The sequence below is a fragment of the Passer montanus genome, unplaced genomic scaffold (genome assembly GCF_014805655.1).
Source record: "Passer montanus isolate IOZ18808 unplaced genomic scaffold, ASM1480565v1 scaffold28, whole genome shotgun sequence".
Lineage (NCBI taxonomy): Eukaryota > Metazoa > Chordata > Aves > Passeriformes > Passeridae > Passer > Passer montanus.
The window spans coordinates 8400392-8428249 of record NW_024367483.1 but is presented as its reverse complement, the minus strand read 5'-3'; the positions used below and the strand labels follow the sequence as shown (position 1 = coordinate 8428249).

General features: G+C 42.8%; 1 protein-coding gene and 1 long non-coding RNA gene across 4 annotated transcripts; one reads left to right on the top strand and one right to left on the bottom strand.

Annotated features, from left to right (window-relative positions):
* Positions 1 to 7059: 7059 nt before the first annotated feature.
* On the top strand, positions 7060 to 15155 carry HSPA13 (heat shock protein family A (Hsp70) member 13). 2 transcript variants are annotated; one of them, XM_039713257.1, is made up of 5 exons: positions 7060 to 7119; positions 8278 to 8618; positions 9918 to 10131; positions 10695 to 10862; positions 11787 to 15155. In XM_039713257.1, exons 1-5 carry the CDS (start codon positions 7095 to 7097, stop codon positions 12455 to 12457), a joined length of 1419 nt encoding a protein of 472 aa, XP_039569191.1. In that variant the 5' UTR covers positions 7060 to 7094; the 3' UTR covers positions 12458 to 15155. The 2 variants fall into 2 exon arrangements, with proteins under 2 accessions (XP_039569191.1, XP_039569190.1); XM_039713256.1 differs by lacking the exon at positions 7060 to 7119 and adding an exon at positions 7127 to 7259.
* Positions 15156 to 23129: 7974 nt separating this feature from the next.
* On the bottom strand, positions 23130 to 27195 carry LOC120504065. Of its 2 annotated transcripts, XR_005627921.1 has the most exons (5): positions 27103 to 27195; positions 26684 to 26777; positions 25913 to 25974; positions 24873 to 25031; positions 23130 to 23845 (listed from the first exon to the last, which is right to left on the bottom strand). It is a non-coding gene; the product is annotated as an uncharacterized LOC120504065 (long non-coding RNA). The 2 variants fall into 2 exon arrangements; XR_005627920.1 differs by having other exon boundaries at positions 26684 to 27153.
* Between the last annotated feature and the right edge of the window lie 663 nt (positions 27196 to 27858).

The window sequence follows — 27858 nt, the reverse complement described above, 5'->3', positions numbered from 1 at the left end:
ATTGCAACACCTTTTGTTTCCATTTGTTTGATTTTGCTGATAAGCATACTGCAGGGTTTTTAACTGTATTTTTTTTGACTGGCACAGCACTGTATATCTGTGTCTATCCTAAAGTGCTTCTGTCATACCTAACTGCTTCTGAAATGAAAGCACAGATGATAGTGACTGCAATAAACAGCAGACAGAAAAGGACAGGTAGTTTGTTGTATTGCTCCTTGGATCCTTTTCAGCAAAGTGAGTGCAAAGTATTGATGTTGCATGATGTGAACTGAATCTACATCTCCTCATGAGAGAGAGCACAGCTACAGCGGGAGTAAACAGGTAAGGAGAAAAAAAAAAGGGTGGGTATTTTTTTCAGCAGCTGAAGCTGTCAAGGTCCTTAGGAAAGAGAAAATCTGAAAGAATCGACATCTGTCAGCTCTGCTCACTTTGGGACTGACTGACAGCAAGAGAAGAGCATTATACTGAGATGGGAAACATTTGGGACTGCTCCAGACCATAAGAAGAGATGCATTCTCTGTCCCAACAATTCAACAGAAATTTATATACTTCTACTACCTCTTCCTGAGCTTGTGAAATCCCTCCCTCACACTGTTTAATTGCAGCTGTGGGTGCTGTGGGAGCACCTTAGTGTGATCACAGCCACAGAGCCCTCTGTGTTATGTACTGCAAACAGAAAAAAAAAAAAAAAAGGCAGGCAGTCCAGCCCAATGAGAGTGTTTGCACACAGTCAGAAATTTTTCTTAGTACCACGACATAAACATACTGTTGCATTTTTATCAGTATTTTGTACTTGGTAAAAATATTCTGAAGCTTAAGGGCTCGGCGCCCACAAATATGCTGGCACAGAGATTTTGCATATCTTGTAAAGTCTCTGCCTGTTCTTGGGTGTGCATAAGCAGTGGCTGATTTTTCAAACACTTCATATCTGAGCTGCAGGACCGAGCCAAAAGCAGGGCAATGAATTATGGGCTGCACGAAGGTGTTGGTGCAGTCCAGCAGACCTACACACGGTGCAATCATTCAAGAAAGAGAGGAAACTGGCATGGGACTTTTATTTTACTGTGATTGCACAGAAAGGCTAATCTCTGTTTCTGTGGATGGATCGTTTTCCCTAGCTGCACACACTTCTTCTGGAATGGCTCTAACTTTACAGTATCTGCTTCCAACAAACTTCTCTCCAGGCTAAACAGACACTTGCTACTCACACGACAGTGCAGGGGGAGTGATGCTGAAAAAAGAAGACATGGTGTGGCTGACATCTTTGCTTGTCTTGTAAGAGTAATCTGAGTAACGTCGGAACGATTCCATCAATACTGTCAGAAACAGGTTTAAGAGCCCTCCAGGTAGGTTGCAAGCCTTGGCACAGGGAACAACTAATGCAAAGTGGTTGCCAATTGACCAGAGGTTCTGGGAAGGTACAAAGCAGCACTAAGGACCTTGACTTAGGCTGATGACAGAGTTTTCTTCCTCTGTGTTCTCAACATTTCAACCTCTATTTCAGAGGGTATGAAAGAAGCATGGTGGGCTATGCTGTCAAGTGCTATTGGTTTTACATATGGCACTCAGGAATGAGTGACACCAAAACTGAGTTTGTATAGTGCTGGATGAGCTTGCTCACATCTCAGTTGTATCCAAACCATGTATCCACTAAACTGAAGTAAGCTGGACATTTACACAACGATGGCAACTCTGGTTCCTGCAGGACAGATGTGTACTATAAAGTTCATTAGGAAATGACACTACCACCTTGCCCAAAGAGCAGCCAAGGAGATGACACTTCTCTCCCATCAAATCATTGATGATATTGCTTAATAGAGATTCCTAAAAATAATGGAAGAAGGTTGATGCTGTTGTGACATCTCTGGAACAGTATTTGAGACATCTTTTCTCAAACTGTATTGGCCCTCCAGGCCTGTTATTTATTCTTGAGTCACTGACCTTCAGTGTTCCTTTGCTTCACACAGTGTAAAGAGGAATACATGCTCTTACCTATTATTTCTTCCTGGATTGGAAACAATACAGGCCAGGGAGCTAGGTCTTCTAGGAAAATAGGCAGAGCATAGTTCCTCCTGGAGTACCATAACACTACTTCTAAGTGATGACTGAAATAGTGCCAGTCAAATGATTCACAGTAAAGGCACAAAAGTTCTTATCCAGTGCACAAACCCACTGAGGTACTGTAGGTGATACCTCCAGGAAAAGAACAAATGTAAAACAGATACTCTGATACTTCTGCCTCAGTACTCCACAAAAAACCCCCAAAAAAACAAAACAAAACAAAACAAAAAAACAAGCAACAAAACAGAACAGAACTTTGCTCTATCCACACATACTGTGAAACTTCTCCTCTGCCTGGGGAGTTCACTGCTCAGGCAGCTATATTTGAGTGCATTCTTGTGTTTATCCTTTTGTTGTCATTTACAATAGACTGAATTGACAAGCCTGACTGACATCTGTATGGATTTCATATACACAGCATGAACGAGGTAAAGTGGCCTCCTGGGAGACGGCTGGAACTCTTATTCATTATCATTATCACCAAGATGATTGGTGCACATGATGAGGCTCCCAGCCATTCCATCCTTGAGCTCTGCAGCCCTTCATGGAGCGAGGTGCTGCAAACACTGCTCTCTGTGATCACTGTTCCTGTCACCCCGTGCAGCCCCACTCTCCCTGCTCCCACACAGGACACCCAAGCTGAGCTGGTGGATGATGTGTTCCAGGCTCCAGCATGAGTCCAAGGCAAGCCATGATTCAGGCCCACTACCCCAGGTTGCTGTGGCTGGGGAGAATTCAAGGCCTGGCAACACCGGCCCACTTCATCATGGTCAAGCAGGAAGAGAAACTCTCAGTTACCAGACCAATAAGTGCCAAACTGCCTTCTCTCTTCAATAAAATGTCTCTGGTTTTTATTTTTCACACCACAGAAAGCTGCATGGGCATTCAGATCAAATGAAATTCAAGAAGAAAAGTGGGACAGATAAAAAAATCTGTGAAAATCTCTTTTGTCTTCCAAATTGTTTTTCCTAGACACCTACTGGGTTACATTATATTGGTATCACTGCAACTGTATTCATGAAAGGGGAAACAGTAATTTCATTGTTAACCTCAAAATTATTTCATGAGGGTTTGGTGAAATGGGTATGTTAAAGCGATTAAAGAAACTGCAATGAAAATGTGGCACCGTTTTCATGACTTATGCCTTTACAAGACTTTAGATAACTACTGCTAAAGGTTAACGTGCTTTATTTGAATCTGCAGGTATCTGTCAGACACCAAAAGCAATCTGGGGAAGGAATGCTGCATGGCAGAGACATCTGCTGGGTGCTTCTTGCACTCCTCCCACGCCTCGTGGTTCAGCTCTCCGGGGCTGTGGATCCTGGGAGAAGCCCTGAGCTGCTCCTGCTGCCTCCAGCTGGGGAGTGAGTTTGTGACTAATGGAGAATGCAGCACACCCCTGCCCAGCCAGCCAGCCACTCAACAGGAGCCAAAAGTCTTCAGGCTGTGTGCTGGAATTTTAATGGAAACTTCTGCATCTAAATTGAAGGCTGTGCTCCTCTATCCAGCTGCCTGACATTGAACTGTCAGAGGAAGGCTGGTGAAATTCATCCCTTTCCCAAGCAGATCCAGCAGGAGAAGATCAGTGTTTTAATTAGGGAAAGGAACCATCAGGGACCTCTGCAATTTTGACAAGGTGCTCACACTAAGGCACTGTTATCTAAAGTAAAAACTGAAAATGAGGTTTCAGATTCTAGCATCTCCTAAATACCTTGCATCAATCACCTCCCTTCTCAGAGAGACAGTGATGCTACTCTCCACCTACAAAGTGATCTCAATCCTTCTCCCCCTTCCTCCTTCATCGTGGGAAAACATGGATTGATCATCCTGGGTTGACACTGGGATCACACTGTGCTTTGACCATATCCCAGCATCGTGTGTTTCAGTTTTAGACACTGGCTGGGGTAGTGCAGAAAGCACTCACCGAGTACACCCTAGAATGATGAAATCCTGTTTTACACAACAGCAGAAAAGAGGATGCTTTGCAAACTCAATTCCCTTTTCTCCAAATGCAAGGATACAGCTGATGCAAAGCATCCTGCAAATGAAAACAAGCTGTATTTGATTCCACACGCACCGAATGCTTGAACTGTGTTTAGCACATCACAGGTGTAGGGTTTGAGTGATAATCCCCAGTGCAGCAGGATTTTTCCTGCAGACACCAGTTCACATCTGATGGGAGACTGCTTTAAAACCAGCCTCTGCTCTTACATTGTAAGAACAATTCTCTCCCTCAAGCTACTTGCAGACAAAAACATGTTTACCTCCACCTATCAAAGCACCAGGGGAAAAGAACAGCCCCTTGAAGGAAATTAATCCCCGAAAAGCGTTTGAAATGTTATAAACAGCTTACTACCAGAGTGAACAGATGCACTAAGAAGGATAAACAAGCATTTGCCCAGCCCCTCAGAGGCAGCTGGCTGCACACCCCTGTTACAGGCAGAGGCAGGCAGGTGTTGGGGTGCCAGTGGTGGTGGCCAAGGGCCACTCGATGTGGCCCAGCCCAGGTGTCCCAGGCTAGCAGCTCAGGATGAGCAGCCCCTGGCACTGCAGCCCCTCACTCAGGGGCACCCAGAGAAGCTTTACCACAGCTTTTGGAAAGCAGCTGTGCAGGTCTGAACTCGCACTGCCCACCCTCGGGTGAGGGTGCTCACCACGGAGAATGTGCCCTGCCTGCTGCTGCAGGGAAGTGGCAAAAGCACAGCACTCCAGGAAAACAAAGACCAGCCTTCCAGTGACTGCCCCAAACACATTTATGCTTTCCCCATGAGGCACTCTGTGGGGCAGAGGCTCCATAGCTTTCTCTCCCAGTCAAATAAGCCTCTCCCTCTATTGCCCAATGAATATTGAATTATTCTGTGCAAAATCAAGCCATTTTCTTGTTCAGGAACACTGAATGTTCCCTTGTGTTCCTGAACAATCCATTCCTGAGTGTAGCACTCCCTCAGATAATGGAGGAAAATGGAGACAGGCCTCCCTGTCACAAACAAAAGTAGGTTAAGAAAGGTGATACAGAAAACACAGTGGTAATGCCCAAAAACACAAGGGCAAGGTCACTAGGATTAATTCTGCCCATTTTGGAGATGCAAGACAAGTCTGGCATCACTGTGCACAGTCCAGGAGCCTCCATGAGCAGGTCCTAATTATGCCATGGAGAAGACGTGGAGGGAAACAATTAGGAACTTGTGGACTTCTTTTAAGCACATCTGCTGAAGAGCATGTGCTCAAGGGACTACAGAATACTTGTGGTGGACCGAGCCCCAAACTCTGCAGCAGCCCAAAGCAGCTGCAGGGGAGGCAGTGGCTTCTGCTGCAGGGCACAAAGCCTGCTGAGATGCTCCCCTTGACTTGACTCCCAGGCAGGTGGCCTGTGCCGTGTAATCCTGCAGGAACAGCCAGGCCTCCAGGGAGCCAGTCAGCTGGGGAGGCCTTGACTGACACACTGGAGTCATTAAGCTGCTTTGCTAATGAGAAATAGAACGGAAATCATGCAGGAAAAAAAAGAAAAGGGCATTTGAGTTCTGTCCTTGGGCAGGTATGGTAACAAGGGATTCCAAAGTCTTTTAGAGGTTTAAGCTCAAGGACAAAAACCAAAGCCATGCCTCTGCTCCAGAAAAGGAAAAAATCTCTGAAATAAGGGGCTTGTACTTTTTTAGAACACATCCCTACATATCTGCACTCTGCAGTGTCATATTTCAGATGATCCCTATGTATTAAAAAAATCTGCTATTAAATATCAAAATCTTGAGCAGTTTGATTGTGTTTGTGCTAAACCTTTTTTTCTGCTCACCATCCACTGGCAGTGGCACAAAACACAAAGTGCCTGCTCATGAGTTACATGGATAAAGAAGTACTGTAAACAACTATTATGAGTTTCCCCCACTTAAGAATGAGCACAATTACAATGGTCCCACTTCAAGAAAAATTATTAAAGTATGCAAAAGAAATTAAGAATAGAAATTAAGTCACCTAAGTAATTAGAAAAGAGGCAGATCATGAGTCATTAAGGAGGCTGAATGGTTTAACCTTTCCTTCCCTTTCCAAAGAGTTTCCGCTTTCTCATGCTGAGAATGAAGCACGTCACTATACGTTAACCACAAGTGGAGGATGAATGTATTTTTACTATTAAGTTAAAGCAGTGCCAGTGTCTTTGCATATAGAAGGTGTTTTTAAGTGAGCTCCTGGGAATTACTTTTGGGTTATGTGTCTTTCCATCACTTAGGAGAAACAGAGATGCTGGAGATGGTAGCTGCAACAGGACTTAGTCTAACATTTTTTCCACTATGCTATTTGCTACCAGCTACTCATTTATGAATATTTTTATATTTAAAAAGCTTCTAACTTAAAACTTCTGCCCGAAACAGAAACCTGCTCTGCAAGAACCTGAAAATCCATTACTCCTTATGAGAGCGGAGCAGAGGGGAGGAAGAAGTGATGAGAAGCAAACCACAGAGAACTGCAGACGGCATTTCTCGGAGCGGCCGCCCGCCCTGCCCTGCAGGACGCCTCTGAGGGGCAGGTTTCACCCGCACTCTCCTTGCTTCTCCAAAATAAACAACGTCTCCTTTCCGAACCTGCCTCTTGGCCGTGTGAAAGGCACCACGGCCGGGCTCTCTCGAAACCCTTGCAGGGGGGGGTTCGGTACTTTCTAGCTGAAAACCGAGGGGATAAAGGAAGACGTTCTGCCCCAGCACCGCCACAGCCGCGGTCTCTGACGCCTCACGCTGGCGGGAGGCCGCAGAGCACCATGGCGCCGGGGCGCGGGACTACAACTCCCAGCAGTCACCGCGACCGCACCCGGATCTGCGTATGCGCCTCTGAGAGGGCACACACCGCCTTCCCTGCTAACCGGTAACGCGCCTCGCCGCCCATTGGCTGGTACCCGCCGGAACCGGCTGCGCCGCGATGCGCATCGGGAGTTGTGGTTTTCTCCTCCATAGCAGCAGCAGAGCGGGCGGGATATGTGTACTACCGTTCCCTGCGTGCCCCGCGCGGCCCGGAAGGAGCCGTCAGCAGCAGAGCCACGGGCAGACATGGCGGGGCAGATGGCCGTGCTGGGTGAGGCGGCGGCGCGGCGGGTTTTGGGGAGTTTTGCTTCCGCTCTCGCGTGCTCGGTGTGTTGTGCTGTGTCCAATTCTGGGCTCTTCTGAACAGAAGAGACATGGCTCTCCTCGAGCGGGTCCAGAGGAGGGCAAGAGGTGATGAGGGACTGGATCTTTTAGAAGCAAAGGCTAAGGGGGCTGGGGCTGTTGAGCCTCGAGAAGAGACGACTGAGAGGGGACTTCATCAATGCTGGGGAACCTCATAAATTTTTTCTTCCCAGTGTCTGCAGAGAGGGGTCAGAGCAGGGACCAGGCTCTGCTCAGTGGTGCCCAGCAATGGGACAAGGGGCAATGGGCAGGAATTGTTGCACAGAAGTTTCACCTGAACATGGGGAAGAAATTCTTCACTGTGCAGTGACCAAACACTGGGACAGATCACTCAGAGAGGATGTGGAGTCTCCCCCACTGGAGATATTCCAGAAGTGTCGGGACACAATCCTGTCCCATGTGCTCTGGGATGGCCCTGCTGGAGCAGGGAGGTGGGACCAGATGAGCCACTGTGGTCCTTTCCAACCTGACCCACTGTGGGATTCTGTGACAGTCAGAGTGCTCAGTGGCACAACAACGAACTCTTCTGCACATAAGCTGGTCTTCCCTTGGGTTTCAAGGTACAGGATGGATTCAGAGGTGTGGGAATATGCTTTTTTGGGAGCTATGGCTGAAACAGAACAAGGTACTGTGGGTTTCTCTCCCCTTATTTTTAGCCTTCTGGTGAAGCTGGAGGTGTTAGAATTGAGTTCGTAGTTTCACTGTGGTTTTGGGTGGCCCCATTAACTCGATGTCCTTTTAGGGTCATTCATAGGCAGCTCCTTCAGAAGTACTAATTAGCCTGTGTTACTGCAGAAACATGCAGAGAGAAATGGAATTATTACAGTGCAGTGATATTTTTGGCTTGGCTGCCTCTTGGGCTTTTTTTCCTCAATCAGTTCAATGTTTAATGCCTTAAATTCTCGACTTGTAGCCACTCTCTGTTGAGCAGGGAATTAAAAGCTAATGAGGTGGCTGCGCAGCCCGTGGGGTGTGAGGTAAATGTGCAGCGTGTCACACCGCGCCGTCCGCTCGTGGGCTGGCAGCGCTGCTGCCCTAACCCCGCTGCTCCCAATCCGCGTTTCAGGCTCTGCTGTGCTGGCCCTGCTCCTGGCCAGCTACCTGGCGCAGCAGTACCTGCCCATGCCCACCCCCCGCGTGATCGGGATCGACCTGGGCACCACCTACTGCTCCGTGGGCGTGTTCCTGCCCGGCAGCGGGGCTGTGGAGGTCATCGCGGACGGGCACGGGCACAGCAGCATCCCCAGCGTGGTCTCCTTCACGGACACCGGGGCGCACGTGGGGTACGAAGGGCTGGAGCTGGCCGATGCCAATCCTCAGAACACCATCTACGACGCCAAGAGATTCATTGGGAAAGTCTTCACTGCGGAAGAACTGCAAAGCGAAAGCAGCAGGTATCCCTTTAAGGTAGGCAGCCGCCACCTTCAGTTCCCTCCAAGGAGTAAGGGATATCCAGCAGGACACAATCCAGGCTGGGGATGAACAAATCCAGAGCAGCCCAGGGGGCTGGACATGCCCTGGCCATTGGGAGCCCAGATCCCCCCGTGTGCTGGGCTCATCCAAAGCCCCGTGGGCAGCAGGGCAGGGAGGGGATTCTGCCCCTCTGCCCCGCTCTGCTCAGACCCCACCTGCAGGGCTGCATCCAGCTCTGGGCTCCCAGCACAGCAAGGACAGGGACCTGCTGGAGCCAGGCCAGAGCAGGCACCAAGGGGATCAGAGGGGATTGGAAGGAGGTGAGCTGTAAGGTCCCTCCAACCTGATTCTATGACACCTGAAATGTGGTTGATCATCTTGTCAGACCTTGAGTCATTTGGCTCAGTCTGATGTGCCTGAAGAATGTAAGAGGTATCCAGAGAGCAGAAGGAAATGATTGTGGAAGTTGTGTACCTCTGCATGAGAGATGATAATGATTTTCCAGAGGACCCTGTGTTTCCCTACTGAGAAATGTGCTCCTGGGTAACCTTTCAGTCCCATCTCTGAAAGGATAAATTTAAACTGGAAATGCTAACTGTGCTTTGCTGGAACTTTACTTCTCCCTGAAATTGTAAAATAAAAACACAAAAACCAACAAACCTCTCCCCCCCCCGCCAAAAAAAAAAAAAAACCCAAAAAACCAAAATCCAAAAAAGTTTTAAAGCCACATCTTCTCTGTCCCAGTGTGTTTTTTCCTTCAGCACTTTACTACTTACTTGACCAGTAGCAGAACTTGAAAGTTGCTTTAAAAAAACTAACCTGCATTATATGAGCATGGTGCAGAATTGGTTGAAAAAATAAATAAATAAATGTGTACTGTAAGTGGTCTTTGAAGTAATTTTAATTTTTAAATATTGTTAAGAGAAGCTGTTTCAGTACCAAGCTGTTTCCTTTCAGAAACCTGAAAGGTAACCTAATGATTAAAAAAACATCCCTTCTGTCTTTGAATGTGGTGTTGGAAGTTACTCCACTGTTTCTAGGTCTTAACTTTTTTTAATGTGTTTTACTGGGGCATAGTGGGTGTCATTTGTTTGGATATACTTTCACCCCTTAAGTGGCATGTTTTGCATAATCCCCCTAATCAAGGAATAAAAGTGGCCCAGAAATGGCAAAAGCACATTTAAACTTTTCCAGAATAAAGAGATTACATGCAAATAAAGTATTTGGTGGGAACAGGGTGGGGGAGCGTAGGAGGATTTCTCACTTGGGGGTTGTGTCGCTTTGTCCTTCTAGATTGTCAACAAGAATGGATTAGCTGAATTTTCTGTGACAACTAATGAAACCTTTCACATCACTCCAGAGGGCATTGGCTCTAAGCTGCTGCTGAAACTGAAGCAAATGGCAGAAGCCAACCTTGGCACGTCCATTTCCAAGGCAGTCATCTCCGTGCCAGCAGAGTTTGATGAAAGGCAGCGGAATTCTACCATTAAGGCAGCTAACCTTGCAGGTGATGTCTCTCTACTCCAGAGTTTTTCTTGGAGAGCTTGAGGTCTGTTTCACTAACAGTAAGGTCTTTGTGGAGGATATAGAAACTGTGAATCAGTGATAGAGAAGCTTAGAATGGATTTATTGTGAGGAACAGCTGAGAACTTCTGAGTACCAACAGGTGCGCCTGACTAATGCAGACATGGATGGCTGGAAGTAAGCTTTACTTCAGGGAAAATAGTCTTTTTTATAATCTCCAAATAGGGAGACTATATAGAGCACCCTTGGACAATCATTTAAACAGAAATAGGATGCATGCAAATAAATCTTAGCAGGTTTCTCTGGAAGCAGTGTGTTTGGGCCCATTGTGGTTCATGATTTCGCCCTGAAGCAGTACTATTTTAGGATTAAATAAGGAAAAGAGTTCATTGGATATTACTGCTTAGGAAAATACTTCCTTTAGATCTGACACTTGAGTATGGTTAAAAAAAGCCCCAACAAGTAATGGCAAATGTACATTCTGATGTAAGAACTGCAGTTTTCTGAGTGTATCTGAGTGTTCCTTGTTGTCTCTGCTCTTCATAGGGCTCAACGTTTTGCGAGTAATCAACGAGCCCACAGCTGCTGCTATGGCTTATGGGCTGCACAAAGCTGATGTGTTTAACGTTCTGGTGGTGGATTTGGGTGGAGGAACTTTGGACGTGTCTCTGTTGAACAAGATGGGAGGGATGTTCATCACACGAGCCATGGCAGGTGAGAAAAATGCTTTTGTTTCTCAAGGAGTGGGAGGCAAGGTGCACCTGAAGTCACTGTCGGAGGGACTTTAAAACATACCAGCCATGTCACAGAGTGTTTTCCCAATGCACTCTCAGCTGATTTTCATGCAGAATTAGGTTTGTGGCCGGTTTCAGCAATTAAGACCACAGAGTCATAGGTTTAGGCTGACCCAGAGGGTAAGTTGTGGTTTCATTTTATCTGTGTCTGTTAACTTTTGTGCCCACTAATAAAGTGCTGGTGCATGTTACACTTACTGTGACCAAACTTTTGGGGGGTTGGGATTGTTTAAAATCCTTCTGTCACCTTTGCCCAAACTGGGAGTATTGGCAGATCACTGACCATGCTTTGGTGTGTCCTTGCTTTGTGGTTGGTGCCAGTTGAGCTGAGCAGGGTTTGGGAATGCGCAGACCGTTAACCCCGAAGTTTTGTGATTGGTGTAGGAATGGTTCATCCCCAGGCACAGAGCTCTGTGTTTGGTCACACTGGTGAAGAGACAGCCATGCTTCAGCTGGCCTGCATGCACACAGCTCTGAGGTGCAGTGCCAGCTGCTTGTGTTGCCTTCAGCAAGCAAGTTCTGATGTGAGCTGCTGCTGCTGCTGCTCAGTCCAGTTAGACTGGAACAGCAAGACAGATTCAGCAGCTTCACTCTGATTTAGTTAGACAGAGGTCCACTAAGTGAGTTACTGTTTTTAGTCAAAACAAAACAGTGGAAATTATCCATCATGTATGCAGTGGACAATAATTTTGTCTATTGTCACAGCTCTGTGAGGTCATGTACTTGTGTTCTTCTGTGATTGTTCTTGCCCTTGAGCACCATTTCTCAGTGAAAGAGAAGCAGGGTGCTGCTTTCTGGGGCTTTGAAGGTGCTCTGTCTGATGCCTTCTGTTCTGATCTTTCAGGTAACAACAAACTCGGAGGACAGGATTTCAATCAGAGGTTGATGGTGTATTTATATGATCAGCTCCGTCAAACGTACGGTTCTCTGCCAGCACAGAAAGAGGACATTCACCGCCTCAGACAGGCCGTGGAAGCTGTTAAATTAAACCTGACTGTCCACGAGGCAGCCACACTGAGGGTGCTGTTGACTCTGCCAGCAAACGAGCTTACAAGAGAACTTGCAAAAAGCCAGGTAAAAACAAGCAGTGCACTAAAGGGTGAGGCCTCACAAAACACAAAAGGCCTGAAAAATCCTGGAGACACTTCCAAAGCAGAGGATAACTTTGTGGAAGTTGTGTTTGAAACAGAAATCTCTCGGAAGCTGTTTGAGATGTTAAATGCAGATCTTTTTGAGAAGATTCTTGTGCCCATTGAACAGGTGCTGCAGGAAGGGCACCTGCACAAAGCAGAAGTGGATGAAATTGTCTTAGTTGGAGGCTCCACACGGATTCCCAAAATACGTGAAGTTATTCGGGACTTCTTTGGAAAGGAACCCAACACCTCGGTGGATCCCGACCTGGCAGTTGTGACGGGCGTAGCCATCCAAGCAGGAATTCTTGCTGGGTCCTGGCCCCTCCAAGTCAGTGCTATAGAAATCCCTAACAAACATTTACGGAAGACTAATTTTAACTGAAAAGAAACTCTTCTCAATTGCATTCCAGCTCTCCAAAAGGATCCATACTTATCTGACTGGGAATGGAACCTAATCTTAGCTTCATTCTGTTCAATTTTCACCTGTTCCAATTAGGTGTTACTGGACACCTACCTGTGCTAAAGCTTGATGTTACTTTAAAGGTACAAACGAGTTCTGAAGTGTGCTGTGTTTACTTGGAGAGGGATATTGGATGAAAATGCCAGTGATGACACACACACATTTTCTTGCTAAATTTTATTAGCAAATCCTGGAACAGTGTGTATTTAAAGTATCAAGGGAGTGTGACCAAAGGTTTGAGATGATGTGGTACTGAGGTATTCCTGGGTCCGTGCATTTACTTGGAAAGACTGTGAAGCAGTGTTAATGCACAGAGCACTGGCAGTGTTCAGCTCACACTTATTTATTATATTGAGCCATTTGAGCATTTAAGCACCTTTCCTAAAGGCATCTTGCAGCTTAAATGAGACTGAGGCATTCACTTGATTCTTCTGCTGTTCATAACAGCATAATGGTATGCTGAGGCTCCGTGGCAAATTGTCCCATGATTAGGAAACCTTATGGAAAATGTAACTCTTGCCAGTGCAGTTTGTTGGTCTCCAAGGGCCTCATTGCTGACCTGGCTGTGATGGTTAAACACAGGTGCTGCTGTTTTACCACTGATGTTCTCTACAGAGAACGAGGGTATATTGCCAAATATTCATACCTGCCCCTGCCTTATTCTAAAACTACAGTGATTTTATGTATCTTGAAGCCACACCTGCCTGTCTTCCCTTGAATTTGACCAACAAGAATTTCATCATTCTGCATCTACAAGTGTGTGACATCCTCTCCCTGAAGTACCCCAAGCCATACTGTCCTCATGGAGAAAGTGTGAGACAGAAGGGATGGCCTGGATGAAATGTAATTCCTGTAGCCCTAGTAAATGAAAATTGACCCAACTACTTTGTGCTTTTTAGCTCTTATGTGGTTTTAAGTTTTTTTATATTCCTGCTCTAAACTGAACAGAGATTGTAGCTGTCCTGTTGGGAAAGAAACAGTGTTGTGTGCAACTTGGGGTTTGAGGTGGCACTTCTTAGGACTCTTTTAGGCAAATAGATCACTATCCAGATACCTTGAAAATGTGTTGTGAGGAGAACAAAGTTACTGATCTGAAAAAAAACCGAATTGGTGACAGTTCTCTCTTTGGAGGGATTAAGCAATAATCAAGCACCAGCTGAATTCTGTTATCTGCTTGAAGCTTCCTACCAAAAAAACATGTCATTCAGCTGAGACTGGTTTCAACATCCATCAGCCCAGTCTTCATCAAGTAAGCTCTAGTAACAGGTGGTTTTAAGGATTTTCTTGTCTTCTCCAGAATAATTTTGTATTAACCTTGCTAAGATAAAGTATAGGCCTTAGATTTATTGTTTTAACCTATGACTATATTAAAATAGGCTTATTGCTCTTCTGGCAGGAAGCCTGATTTATGGCACCATAAATCAATTGTGCTGATTCAGCTGTTTGCATAGCTATTGTCTAAATGCATCTTTGAAGTAATCCAATTAAAAACCTCTTAAATTGAATCATAGTTGCACACAGACGTTCCGTCAGCATTGTTTAACTTGACAGAGGATTCCCAAAGTACTGCTGACATCTGCTTAATTTTCCTGCATTGAAAACGAGGAATTTTTTTAATTTGAGGATTCTTTCTTTCCTTTGTGCCTCTTTGAAAGTGACCCCAACTAAATCTGTATGGAGCTTCCAGTAAGTAAAACTCCTGCAGTGAAAGAAGTGCCTCTTCAGTGACACCATGGATAAATGCAGTACAGTCCTCAGTTGCTGCTGGGGGCCTTTGCTTTGCAGACATAAATGTGTGTGCATAAAAGAGCTGCACCAACTCTTTACAGAGTCATTGTGGCCTTTCCTTCTGCCCTGCTCTAAGTTCATCTCAAAATCCACTGGAGTTACAGTAGGACTTTGGTCTTCATGTCTTTAATGCACTGTGTAAAACAAGCAGACCTATCTAGAAACAGAACCACATCACAGAGAAGCTAAACTATTAAAAGCTTTTGCAGTTTTGGGACAAGTTAGGTAGGAGCTGTTAAAACTCTCAAAGCAAATAAATGAAGTACTTTTTTCTTTCACATCCTCCTTCACCCTGGGGGAGTTGAATCTCCTTCAATGTTAATCTGGGAACTGAAAGGGAAGGGCACGTTGTTTACTTGTAAAAACTAAACCTACAAAAGGGTATTTATTCAGAGGTCTATACAGGTTGGATTTTTTAGCAGAGAAGTTACTATACACTGGATATCACAATGCATCCTTATTTATTATTTTTTCTGAATTATTTATTTTGTATATTTTAATACTGTATTTTGGCACAAACAAATTTTAAAGATGAGTCTACTGCAGTAAGTGGATATTTCCAGGTATGCACATGAGCTGCTTACCAAAAATCTTTCTGTAAAAAAGTTGATACTTGAAGGCTGAAATCTTTCTGTAATCCTTACGATTGCCTGTGGTGGTAGGTGTGTAACCAATTTCTCTAGCTAAGGTTTGTTTGGTGAGTTGAAATTCCTAAAGCATCAAGAGGCCTCAACAATTGTGTGTTCCCTAATTGTATCCCAGTGCAGATGATGAAATGCATTTTATAAATAACCTTTTAGATTTTTTTAATAAAAGCAATTTCTATCCCTTGGATCTGTCTTCTTTCACTTTCTCAAGGAAATTCGGTCTTCCTCAAACTCCCTTGAAGTGTAGAAGATGAGGTTGTGTGAGCTGTGAGTTTGTACATCTGCGTTGTCTTGGGGAACTGTGAAGTCTGCAGAGCCTGAACAATTACAGTGTTTCAAAAATGTTTCAAAGCTGGCAAAAAGCAGAAACGTGTCTCTTCCTGTGAGGGAAAGGGAGAGTTCCTCCTCAACTTCTTTCTAGTTTCTCTGTGATACTACAGGAAAGTGTAGAGCAAGGCAACAGGCAGGGCTGAGGGAAGCAGCTCCTGGGAGGGTGGTGCATGTGGGATTTTTGAGTGCTGTGGGGAATGAAGTGGGAGCAGGGCATAAGCAGGTTCTGCTCCATGCTCCTTCCTGTTAGAGGGAATGATGGAGTCCTGGCCCCTTATGAGCCTCATTCTTCAGGACTGCTCTGGTCCCCTGCCTGTCCCACTCTTCCTATGAGCAGTCCCACAGGACAAGACTGGAACCCAATTCCCAAATACCATGGAAGCTCAGGGAATTCCTGTTTGGAGGAGGAAGGTCAGGGGTGTGTGCCAAGCTGCAGAGCTAGCACATGGCTTTGTTTGTGCTGGCTGGTGCCCTGGTGTTTGGTGGGTTGAGTCAGTTCTGCACTCAGCCAAGTGGCCCTTCCTGGTTTCCTGGAGTGAGTCTCCAACATCAGGTGTGTGAGGAGAGGAGAGGAGAGGCTGCAGAGCCTGGCTGATGTGCTTACCTGGCTGTTGCCCTGGTGTTTGGTGGGTTGAGTCAGTTCTGCACTCAGCCAAGTGGCCCTTCCTGGTTTCCTGGAGTGAGTCTCCAACATCAGGTGTGTGAGGAGAGGAGAGGCTGCAGAGCCTGGCTGATGTGCTTAAGGCAAAAGTGCCTTTCCCTGCCCACCCTAAGCCTGTTAGGGGGTTTGCTTTGGTAAGCTATTGCTGCACAGAAACAGCAGGAGCATTTCCTGCTGCTTCTGCCTCCACTGCACCCTCTTTTCAGAAGTTATAGTCCAATATGAGGGGTACAGCATGCTGGAAGAGAAGGAATGGCTTTGCTGACACTAGTTCAGCATTTTCTATTCTCTCAGGCTTTGCCATTGCTCAGTCTGCAGCTCTCCCAGCTGCATTCTGAAGCTAGCTGGAAGTGAAAGGTTATGTCAGCCTGGCAGTAAGCACAGAAAGCTCTCCCCACAAATTAAAGTAAATGAAGTAAAAATCACCATGCACTGATGCCTCTCTTACTGTTTTCTCTAGACCTTGCAAAAGGGATTGGTTCCTGAGGTACTGATGGCTACTTCCCCTAGCCTACATGCCCAAAACTTTCTCTTGGGCAAGAAATTAAGATTGTACTTGATACGCCAGGTGTCAGTATTAAACTAATTTAACAGGGCTGTACCCAGGAACTTTATTCAGTTTATTGGGTTTTTTAAAGGAGTTGATGGGGATCTTATCTTAAGATTGATTACATGTTGGTATCAAATTTCAAGAGCTTCAGGAACTGCAATAAAAATGGAAATGACTATTTATGTGGCCGACAGAGGCAGATTCATTTAGCTGACACTTCAAGTAAGTGTACATAACCTGCCCTGCTTCTGTAATTAGTATGGAGGTTTACATTAATATTTACCAGCAAAGAGGCAGCTCCACCTGACTGCATCTTTTGGGATTCTTTCACAATGAGATTTTGTAATGCTCAATCAGATATGTAAGATGTGGTTTTCAGTTTTTCAGCAATCACAAAAGGAAAACTGACTTAACGGGGCACATTTACTGCCTCAAGAACTACCTAAGTGTACCTGGGAGGATGTGTAAATCCTAAAAATTAGCCCCAAGTGACATGTCTCTGTGTCCACACAACAAGTAGTTTTGTTTTTTCCTTAAATGTGTAATCATAATAAGAAATAGTAACTAAATGAGCATAATGTCAGAGAAACGTAGTTGAAGTTAAGACCAGCACGTCAACAGCAAGATTTATTTTTCAGTCTTTACTAATGCAACAGTTTTAACATATGCCGTGAAAATCCCTGTTTCGTTCTGTTGTCCCAGTGCCAGTATGATGAAAACAAGTGATTTGTATAAAATCTGAATTTTAAGAAACCTGATCAATATATACAGATTGCAGCTGTAGTTAACAGCAATGCTGCAAGGAGCTCTTGAGTAAGTCAGTTGTTTTATATGGAATATAAAATATTGCACCTATATATATGGAATGACAGAGATCCTTTGAGTGTTCCCTCAGAATTCACTTAGAAGTTTTCTTTACCTTCTTATCCTGGCCTCTGCAACCATTTCAGAAAAGGCACTTTTTCACTGTAACAGAGTCTGTGGTGTATCATATTCTAGAATCCTTCATGCATCCAGAACAAGCACTACAATACAAGAGCAGAAAGATTACAGAAGAAAAATCAGCTCTTCAACTACATTTTCCAGTCTCAGTACAGATATCTCTGGATTATGGGAATGTATTTCAAGGAAGTAATTTATTTTTCAAATGGCTTATCAAAACTTGCCTCTGAATCCATGGCAAGTTTTATACTTGTGTATAAAACTTGTGTAACCCGTGGGCTGTAGTTAACACCGTACAGTTGTGAAACACTCCTTTGATGGTGGACTGCACAAAGTTATCTGTTTCCATGTCAACAGAAGCTGTCACCTCATCTAGAACCAGATTTTTGTCTTCCATAGTAAAGCACAGGCCAGACAGACCAGCTGTCTCTGCCCAGCACTGTTAAAAATACATTTGAGAAGGGCAAGTCAGGCACACAAAGGAAAGAGAGAACAAGATAAAGCTGAGATTACCGTGGAGCATGTCTGTACTTCTTTCCTAACAATACTTTATGCTTCTAAAAAGACTACTGAAATATGTTCATCCTGCTTTGGAATTTTGTTTCTTCTTCCTCAGCATATCAATAGTAGTTAAGGTAGGACTCTTCAACACCCATGGCTGAACTTTGAATCTTAAACCCAGTCTTCAGTTTTATGTTCACATTATAGTGGGCACTCAGATTGAACCAAATTGAATGCTGAACCACTTTTTAATAATGTTCAGTGTAACAGTTGGGATACTTCTACATGTTAGCTGTAGTATGCATCTTCCAGAAATGTCTTCCTGAAAATTATCTGTCTGAAAAATTCAGGTTTATACTCAGTACACTATTTAAGACCTGTCCCTTTGCTGCTGAAAGCTTCAATATTTGTCTCCTCAGTTTAGAGTACTTTTATTTCAAGTGTCACCCTCCTTACATAACTATGGGTTAATGTTTCAAAGTTAAAACTGAGTTGTTTTGCTTAAGCAAACAGAACAAAAGAATAAGCTCTCTGCATTTTGGTGGGTTTCGAATTTGCTGGGTTTTTTTTTATTCATTGTTTTTTGTTGGTGTTTTTTTTCTGGTTTGATTTATTTTTTTAAGTTTAAATAAATAAGCTCTTTTCTACCAAAATTTAACGAGGTGCTGCATGAGTTGCAACACCACACCCCCCTTCTTCACACTTACTTATACACTTGAGCTGAAAATAGTCTGTTCCCTTTGCTTCTGATGGCACAGGCCATCAGAATTTATACCACTGTGACCAGTTGGTCACCTCAAAGAAATTTGCACTACCAGAATAGTTCTACTGAGAATGACAGGAGAGGTGTCATTTCCATCCTGATAGATTTTGAAGTAAATTCCTTGGAAGGACCACATAGTTTTACAGTACTGGAAAATAACGACATTAGCACTTGATTATGTACCTGAGATTTTCACCACCTTCTGAAATCTCATGGGGGAGCTTCTTTGGCAGAGAGTGGACAAAATCCTTTAAGTCACATAATTCCAGCATCTCCCACAGTTCAAGATCAGAGTGTTTTCCAAGTGGATCCAGATTTGACTGCACTGTCCCAGAAAACAAGATGGGGTCCCAAATAGCAGCAGAATGTGATTAAACAATTCTGACATGATCCTAAAATGAGCTGTCATAAATCCTTACATTAATAGAAGGAACTGAGACAAATAATCTTGGGAATGGATCTTTGCAAGGGAAATTTTAACAGTTTGAAGCTGGTGAATGGAGGACAAAAATTGTGTGCAGTCTCTGTGAGCTAAGTTCTTCATTAAGGTGAAACATAAAGGGCAAGAGATTTCTTGTGCATTCTCTGTACTCTGGTTTTGTGGCTGACTAAAGACCTGCCCAGCACCTGGCAACTGCCACAGCACATGAATTATTATTAAGGTTTGTGAAGCACTTGAGACTACATTCATGAACACTGATAAGAAAAATTAAAAGGCTGACTCTAAGTTAAATATCCTTAATTTTCTTTAAGAAAGATAACATATTCAGCAACAAGAATACTTGCAGAGATTTATAGATTGAACTAATGCTCCTAGAGATGGTGAACAGACACCTTGACCACATGCAGTCACAGTGGCGTGACCCAGGCATAAGAGGCCAACAACAGTCACATGCAAACAGAACAGTGACAGTTTTGAGGGAGCTCAGTGACCAAACAGGGCAGTTGAAGTGGTAGCAGACCTTGTGCCTGTTCTTCATTTAAACTTCATTTTACTTGCACTGGAACAACATTAAATTATTTTGTTGTACTTTAATGTGATTCTTAAAAGCTGTTTGTATGAGGTGTATTTGGCTGACCTGAAGAAGCTACGTGCACAGAGTCAGCTTTGGTATTTGCCATGCCCTTGTTTCTGTCCCAGATTTTTACCTTCATCCACTCTCCTGACCTATGCAGTTCAACACTCCAGAGTGCACCTACTCTTCACAAGCTTCAGACTCCCTTTTTTCACCTTTCAGTTCTATTCTGAACCCAGCCTGTAAGGTCACTGCACTATTGGGTTCCTCTCAGTTCAGTTTTCTGGATGTGGATCCGATAAACTCCATCCACAGTAAATTAGACTTGCAACTGTTGAGAAAATACTGTGTAATTCACAACTGTCAGATGTTGTTCAGATTTCTAGAGCATTACCTGCTTAAAACAAGACAGATGTTACAACCAAATGTGTATGAATCGTGTTCTGAAGACCTTTGGAATAATCAATTTTGGTCTTGTATTCTCATTTTGAGAATACAGTTACATCAAAAAACTATATCAAAATTATAAATTGTGATTAAAAATGGTGAATTTGCCATTCCCCTAACAAAGTACAGTTCTCAAAGGAAAAGCAGCCAAGAATTTGCAGGAATCTTTAGGTATTTTCTTTTAATCATCTCTTTCTTGGAAAGACTCAATCTGTTTTGGTGTAAATATTGGAATCATCTCTACGCATGGTCTGTGGGTAGATACACACAGGAAATATTACCAAGGTTAAGGCTCCTAAAAGGCTAGGAAAAAACCAAAGCCTCCCTTTGAAAAACGTCAGATAAATTAATTGCAATCACTGCTAACATCATCCATTCACAAAAATGTTTGTATGAATGGCATTCAGGGAATGTGCAAAGACTTCAGGTGACCATTCAATTTGTGTCCTAGGTTTTACTTTATACTGGAGCATTTCAACATATACCACCTGAAGACAATCCTAATAATATATAACCTAATCTTGAGTTTCCCACCCTCTTCTGAAGTAAAAAGTAAGCTCTACATGACAGATCACAGCAGATTGGTTTAAATACATAATATATAACTCGTGTATACACCACTTTATTCCCTACAGGCTTCAAACATAGTTGAACCTAGTTAAAAAGTCCTCAGGTGGATTTTGAAAACACCATATGTAGCTATTCTAGCTAAGACTGTTAAACTAAACACAACATAAAAAACTTAATGTCATATTTGTGGTCCCCATGTTTTGAAGTTTCTTCCATTTAATTGCCAAAATTCCACTGGTACCTCTGTCTCTTGGCAGCCTGTGGACTTAGAGGTTATAATTTCCCCTAAAAATCCAATGTCTTATGTTAGTAAAAAAAGAATAAATAGTTGTCTCTCAACCACGCCTCACCTGTGGAATGATGTTAAGATTTCCACTTAGGTCAAGGAGTCCAATAGTTGATATATCAATTCCATCAGTAATTATTTTGCCTTCACATCCCTCCAAGAATCTAAATAAGGAATTTGTGAGTGTTGATTTTCCAGCTCCTGTTCTTCCAACAATTCCAGCCTGATGCAGAAAGTTTTATGATAGAGACTGTAACTTTCCACGCCACACATTCTAAATGAAAAGTCATATAGATATAGGGAATTATAGGATAGAGTGAATTCAGTTTCACAGCTCCCAGTCCAGTTCTCTCAGAAGATATACAGCTCATGCCTGGTTCAGTGAGAATCCTTCCCATTTCCTCTCCCCTTTATCCAGCACTCCTAAGCTCAAAGCAATGGCTTAAAATAGGTCTCAACTGGTGTTCCTTGATCCCATGCCTGATGTTCACCAGCCCTAACCTGGCACCACTTGCTATTACTTGTACTTACCTGTTCCTTAATGTTAAATGTTTTCCACCTGTTTCCTGCTCAGGAATGGCTTAGAATAGGTTTAAAGAATTAGATATTCCAGCTTTTACTACACTACATTAAGTTTAATAGTCTCAGTATTAAAATCTGCTTCCAAGTCTACCATCACGTCTACTATCACTGGAGTTCTTGCTTCTGCCAGATACTTATAAGCCATGGAGCAGGTCAGTTAAGAACAGGGAAGGGAGAGAGGAAAAGACAATTGTGAAGTCAGTAATGCTGACCCAGTAGTAGGTAGTTCATGTTAATACATGTGTTTTGCAGGCAGCAGTGGGAATAATCTGTACTCACACCACTGAGATTTTGACAAATTTTACCTTCCCACATGAATGGTTTTTAAATTGGAGAATTTACTCCTCCAGATTCCACTTTCCTGTAGGAACTTCTTTGTTCAACAAGAACCCTTTCCTTCTGTATCCTGTACTGGCTGTACCCCTGTACTGCTTTTTGTTTAGCCTCTTTATTCAGAAATGTCATCAACAATCTGTTGGTAAGAGATGAGCTTTTGTAGAATGCTTTTGTACAAAGCAGTTCATGGAATTTGAAAGGAAGACATCCTACATTACCTTGATTTTTAGGAGAGCTGAAGGGTTAGCTTCAATTATCTTCTCAAAAAGATGGTTTCCAACATGTACATGTACAGCAGGAGAGGGTCATCCAGGAGATGCAAGTCAGCCTTGCTGCACACAGCTCTAGCAAGGCTCACTCTCTGCTTCTGCCCTCCACTTACATTGACACCCTAAGGAAAGGAAGCCACAACAATCCACATTTAAATAGGAAATACTAAAGACCTGTGTATTATACTCAGTCTTGACAAAAATTTGGCTCTGTTGATTATTCCCACTCCAAATGGGTAACTGCAAGGTTACTTTGTAAAACTAAAAAGTATTTTTTATTTACAATTATACAGGCATTTTTATACTATAGAAGAAACTCCTGGAGAACAGGAAAGGGCAGACACAAAATTCTATACAGAAAAAAGCCACTTCCAAACTTTTTAAGAGTTCAGAACTTGAACAGAATTTAAGTTCAAAGTAAGTAACGAAGGCAAGGAGATGGGCAGGATGTACTTGGCTGAACACTGATTAGTCATCACGTTAATTATCAAATAGGTAATCATAAAACCACAGAATCCATAACTTATCTTACTGTTTAATTTATGACACCTCAAATTCTCACCCTTTCTCCAATCTCTTTTTGGTCTCCATTCAGTAACTGTTCCAAATCTGGCAGTAAAGCACAAGACTCTAAAACAAGTCTGTAGTATGGCCTGTTTAGAACCAAACCATTGGAACCAAAGAGAATATTTTCCTGTGAACTGTCATTTCAAATCCAGGCCTGCTGAGAAACATATGCCACAGAACCCTAAAAAGAACTGGAAACAATTTTGTTTTATTTGGGCTTTCTGAACACATAAAACATAATTTAAAAATAAATTTGAAATTCCAGCTTTGCCTCAAAGTAAAACCAGTAATTCCTTCCAAAACCTGAGCACCATTAAAATTTGTCATCAATGATCTGAGTGTTGTTAAAATTTTTATTAAGTCAGGTAATAGAAACAATCTGCTGCATATTACACTGTAACAGCTTTCCTATAAAAAAACACATATGACTGAATAAAACTGACAGAGCTGGGACATATATGGAGCAAAGTCTTCCAGGGAAAGATCATAGTGACAAACAGGCATCCATTGTAATATCTATATGCAGGAAACTGGGTCTTATTAGACATCAAAACACCGTTTGATGGTCTGTATTTATACATAAAATGTGGAATGTGTCAGCTTTAGAATTTAAGATTACAGGATAGGAACAAAGTGCTTTTAAATATTTTTTTTTACATTAACCTATATGCCCTCTGAATATCTGTTCATTAGTTCTGCTTAACTGGAGTATTGAGGAGTGGAAAGGGCAGGGGAAGACGGACAATCTTATTCTACTCTGAACCATTCCTTCAAGTTTCTCCATTTCTCCAAGAATAGCAGAAAGAAAAGATGACTTTCCAGATCCAACCTGTTCCACAACAGCAACTAAAGAGCCTTCAGGAATGCTGACATGACTACTCTTTTGTAGACCAGGCCAACAACTGCGGTCTTGATTTTGACTGCTGTAAGAACGTTGTTCCGATGGTATAACTGATGGAGAAGAGTTTGTGAAAGAACCACAAAAACTGGGCAATAGTATAGCCACAGCCACTCCCACACAAACTAGGCTGGGTTTCACTGCCACAATCATTGATCTGAAAAGAAAAGAAAAAATTAATTTTAAATTCCATCCATTAAATCAACAGCCAACAACAAACATTTCACAAACTAAGACAGTGGAAACTTTTTTAATTGAATCTATTTTGGATATGGATATGGCCAAAGATCCATCAAAATTTTTTGATCACAAAAAATTATGATGTTAAAAATGGTAGGTTTTATCTGTGTTTTCCAACCCCTCACAATTCTCAAATACAAATCTCAACATGAATGTGCTATTGCTGACTTCTCTGACAAAGGAGTATGAATAAAGAGTAAAAAAAAAAAAAGATTTTATAAAAGAAATATTTTTTAAAATTAGGTATTTGGACTTAAAAACATTGTAACTACCAGCCACAGAAGATAAGGAAAAAGAAAAATCTAGAGAAGAGAAAAAAATCTAAAGGAAAATTCTGACTTTTTGTGTTAATAAAACATAATCTTAAATAACCATCTTAAATAAGCCGTGATGTCTTCAAACAAATTTTATAGTTAACTATTTTTATCAGGTTTACATTGATTCAGAGCATATTTTGGAGGTAATAATTCTGTTCATTAACTCTTTTCTTTATAAACACTCAAGTATTTGATCATCTCAACACACCTGTGGTAAGTACAATTTCTAAAAACTATTTCTGTCAACACCATGGTACTAGAACACAAGAACAGAGTAACTTCATTTGAAATTTCATTAATGAAATGTCATTAAATATTATATATTTATGTGACTTTTTTAAAAGTAGGGATGGAAAAAATTGACAAAATGAAATGAAAGTTATCTTTTTTAGTCTGTTTTTCTTAGCACTTTGATTTTATCTTTGTATATTTAATACTTAAAACAATACTGTAGAACTTTTAGTAATTTTGTCTCAGTCTTTTAATTATGAAATTCTTCATCTCTTTGAGTTTTCCTTCACTTGTTTGCAAATAATCATGTGGATGGAGGATTAGGAACTGATAACCTTTTAGCTTTATTATTAATACTGCTCTTTGAACAAAAAATGAAACACATTAAAAACTTACTTCATTACTTGTGGACTCATAAAAGCCAGAATGTCACCTGTAACTTTCAGAAATTAAACTTTAATCAATAAATACTTAAATGTTTGCCATAATGGCAAAATCAAAGATGTTTCGAGGAAAACTTGTTTTCTTAAATAGCACTCTCTGGATGCAAGAAGCCTGCAAGATTACAAAAATATAGAGATTATTCAGAGAAAAAAAAAATTTAAACTTCACCCACGTTTACAGTACAAAATATGCAATATTAGAGTGTCCATCTAAAGCCATCAGTTTAATCTAAAAAATAAAATTTCCTACAGACAAAAGAAAAACTTTGTAGTAAGAAATTATGTCTGGTTTTATTTGGCCAAGCTAATAGTTATTCGGGAAAGGATAAGTGCAATTCCTAGGGTTGCCCCTATCATCCGTGAATATAATTACAATATACTTTAATCCTCAAATTATTATCACAGGTCAAGAAAAAAGTATCTGAATAAACAGAGATAAGCTTCAATATAAATGCATTCTCATTTATAGCAGGCTTGCAGCAACTTTATATTTAAGGCTGAATAGCCCTTCTATTATTTCAGAGTACTTTTTTCAGTTGTCAAGCAACTTATTATTTTAGTTTGAATTTTGCTCAAACAATTGTGAAGGTTCTTTACAAGGCTCAAAAAAAACCACAACAAAACCAGAGGCTGTCTTAATTATCATAGTGATGATGGATAGCAAACTGGTAACAGACTTCTCTACTTGAAATACAGATGCAAAGAAAAGACACAGGGAAACAGACAAGTCCAGAGAGATTTAGAAAGTTGTTATATTGTCATTGTTAAATAATGCCATAGTTAATGTATAAAATGACTCTTACTATGTATTAACAATCCCCCACCAAATTGTTGAATGTGATCTCTAAATGTTGCAAACTTTGATTTTTGTGCAAAAGGCTAACAGCACTCTCAAGGTCAGGCTCAAGCCTGAGACACTGTGGAATCTAAGAGCACAGTCTACAATTCTGTGAGCACCAATGAACAGCAAAAACCAGTTTAATAAATTCTCACCCGCCAAACCAGGAATATGTTAATTTACTGAAGAAAGAAGCATTCTCTTCAGTGTTGCACTTCTGTTTAAAAACAAACAACGGAAAAAGTATCAATGATACTTGAAAGACCGATGTTCTTGTCGGTGTTTTTTTTTCTTATTTAGTAAACACCTAGCTTTAGAAGATATTTAGTTCTGAGCTATCAAAAGACCTAAACCTACACAAACTTTTTTTTTTTGTTTTTTTTCCCTGTTTTTTGTTTTTTTGGGTTTTTTTTTTTTTGCCTGTCTCCCACCAGTCTCCCACCAGTACACTCCAGAAAAAGGCATGAAGAATGAGAGAGCTCTACAGCCTCCTGAATGAACAGATGCTAACTGGCTTCCTTCAATCTTTGACAGTCAAAATCCTGCAGGGTTTGGGGCTTTTTCTCCCCCCTCTTTGCTACTATAGGTATTGGAAGTTATCAACAGCTAATACTTAAAGAACAGCAGGGTCCTTTCAGGACACCCTAAGAAACAAAGCACTACTATCATGTGCCATATGCACATACACGAGCATGAGGCTTGTGCACTGCTGCCAGTTTCATAAGGCGCTGGAGATAAGAGTAAAGAGGCAAACAATCAGGAACTCTCCCCTAGTGCCCGACCCGCCCAGGAGCGGCTGCAGCACAGCCAGGGAGTGAATTCTGTCCCTCGGTCACTGGGACATAAAACCATTATTCCTCCCTAAAACAATCCCAGCCCCAGGACGCAGTTGCAGCCTTTTCCAGCAGGTGCCGTGAAACACCCACCGACACAACCGGAGCTCCTCTGTCGTTTCCCGCAATAATTTCTGTCCTGCTTTCAGTAAAATGCCGAATGGCTGCACGATAACGCGGCAAATGACTGCAAACAGGCGATAAAGATGTATGTCCCCCTGCCCTGGCAAAGGGACCCGCTCCTGCACCCACCCGCCCTCACAGCACGGCGAGCTTGGCTGCGGAGGAACATCCGTGCCCATTCCCTGCTTAAACCCGCTCCTGTCCGCCGCCTGAGGATTATTCCTTCTTTATCCACGCAAAGGACATATCCCCAGGGGCAAGACTAGCAAGCACCCAAACCGGAACCCGGCGGGTTTCGGGAGACCGTGGGAGGAAGCGGGCACCGCTCGGGGCCCCGCAGCCGCCCGGAGCCCTCCTCCCTCCGCCGCCCTCCTCCCCGGCCCCGACACCTCCGTGCCGGGACCCAGCGGCTCGCAGCCAGGAGCCTTGGGCGGCGGGCACAGCTCCAGCAGCACCCGCCGGGGGAGGGAAGGACAGGGAAGGAGAGGGAAGAACAGGGAAGGGCGGTGCTGCTGCAGCTGCCTCCCCTCAGCCTCCCCGGGCCGCTCCCGCCGGGCCCGCCCTGTTCGCCGGCACCTGCTGAGGGAGCCTGCGACAGGAGCCTGGGGAGGTTTAGGCTGGATGTCAGGAAAAGGTACTTCTGGTGAGGCTGTCTGAGCTCTGGAAGAGGCTCACAGGGCACAGCACTAAGGCTGACCGGCTTCAAAGAGCGTTTGGACAATGCCCTCAGGCACAGGGATGGTCCTGTGCAAGGCAGGGAGTTGGACTCCATTGTCCTCATGGGTCCCTTTCAGCTCAGCGTGTTCTGTGGTTCTGTAGCTATTGTATGCATAACATATTTCAAAAACAGTGTGAATCTTGAACATTCCTTTTTTTTGATAAAGTTCAAAGATCTGAAAATTTCTGTCACGTGAAAAAAACCTAAATAACTAAAAAACCAAACAAACAAACAAAAAACCAGAAAAAAAACCCACAAAAAACCCCCAAAACAAACAAACAAACAACCAAAACCCCAGACCAACCCAAAAAAACCAAAACCAAGAAACAAATAAAAAAATTTAAATTAATCCTGTATTAGCGTGTCTATTTCTTGACTTCTGTGGTCCTGACCATGCTCTCTGTGTCTCCTTTTGTTATTTTTGGTA

Bases quoted from the DNA above. Each gene is read 5' to 3' on its own strand.
- HSPA13 (XM_039713256.1), top strand. From the start codon at position 7,223: ATGGCTCTCCTCGAGCGGGTCCAGAGGAGGGCAAGAG. The intron at 10,132-10,694 runs GTGATGTCTCTC...TGCTCTTCATAG, and splicing joins TAAGGCAGCTAACCTTGCAG to GGCTCAACGTTTTGCGAGTA. The intron at 10,863-11,786 runs GTGAGAAAAATG...CTGATCTTTCAG, and splicing joins CATCACACGAGCCATGGCAG to GTAACAACAAACTCGGAGGA.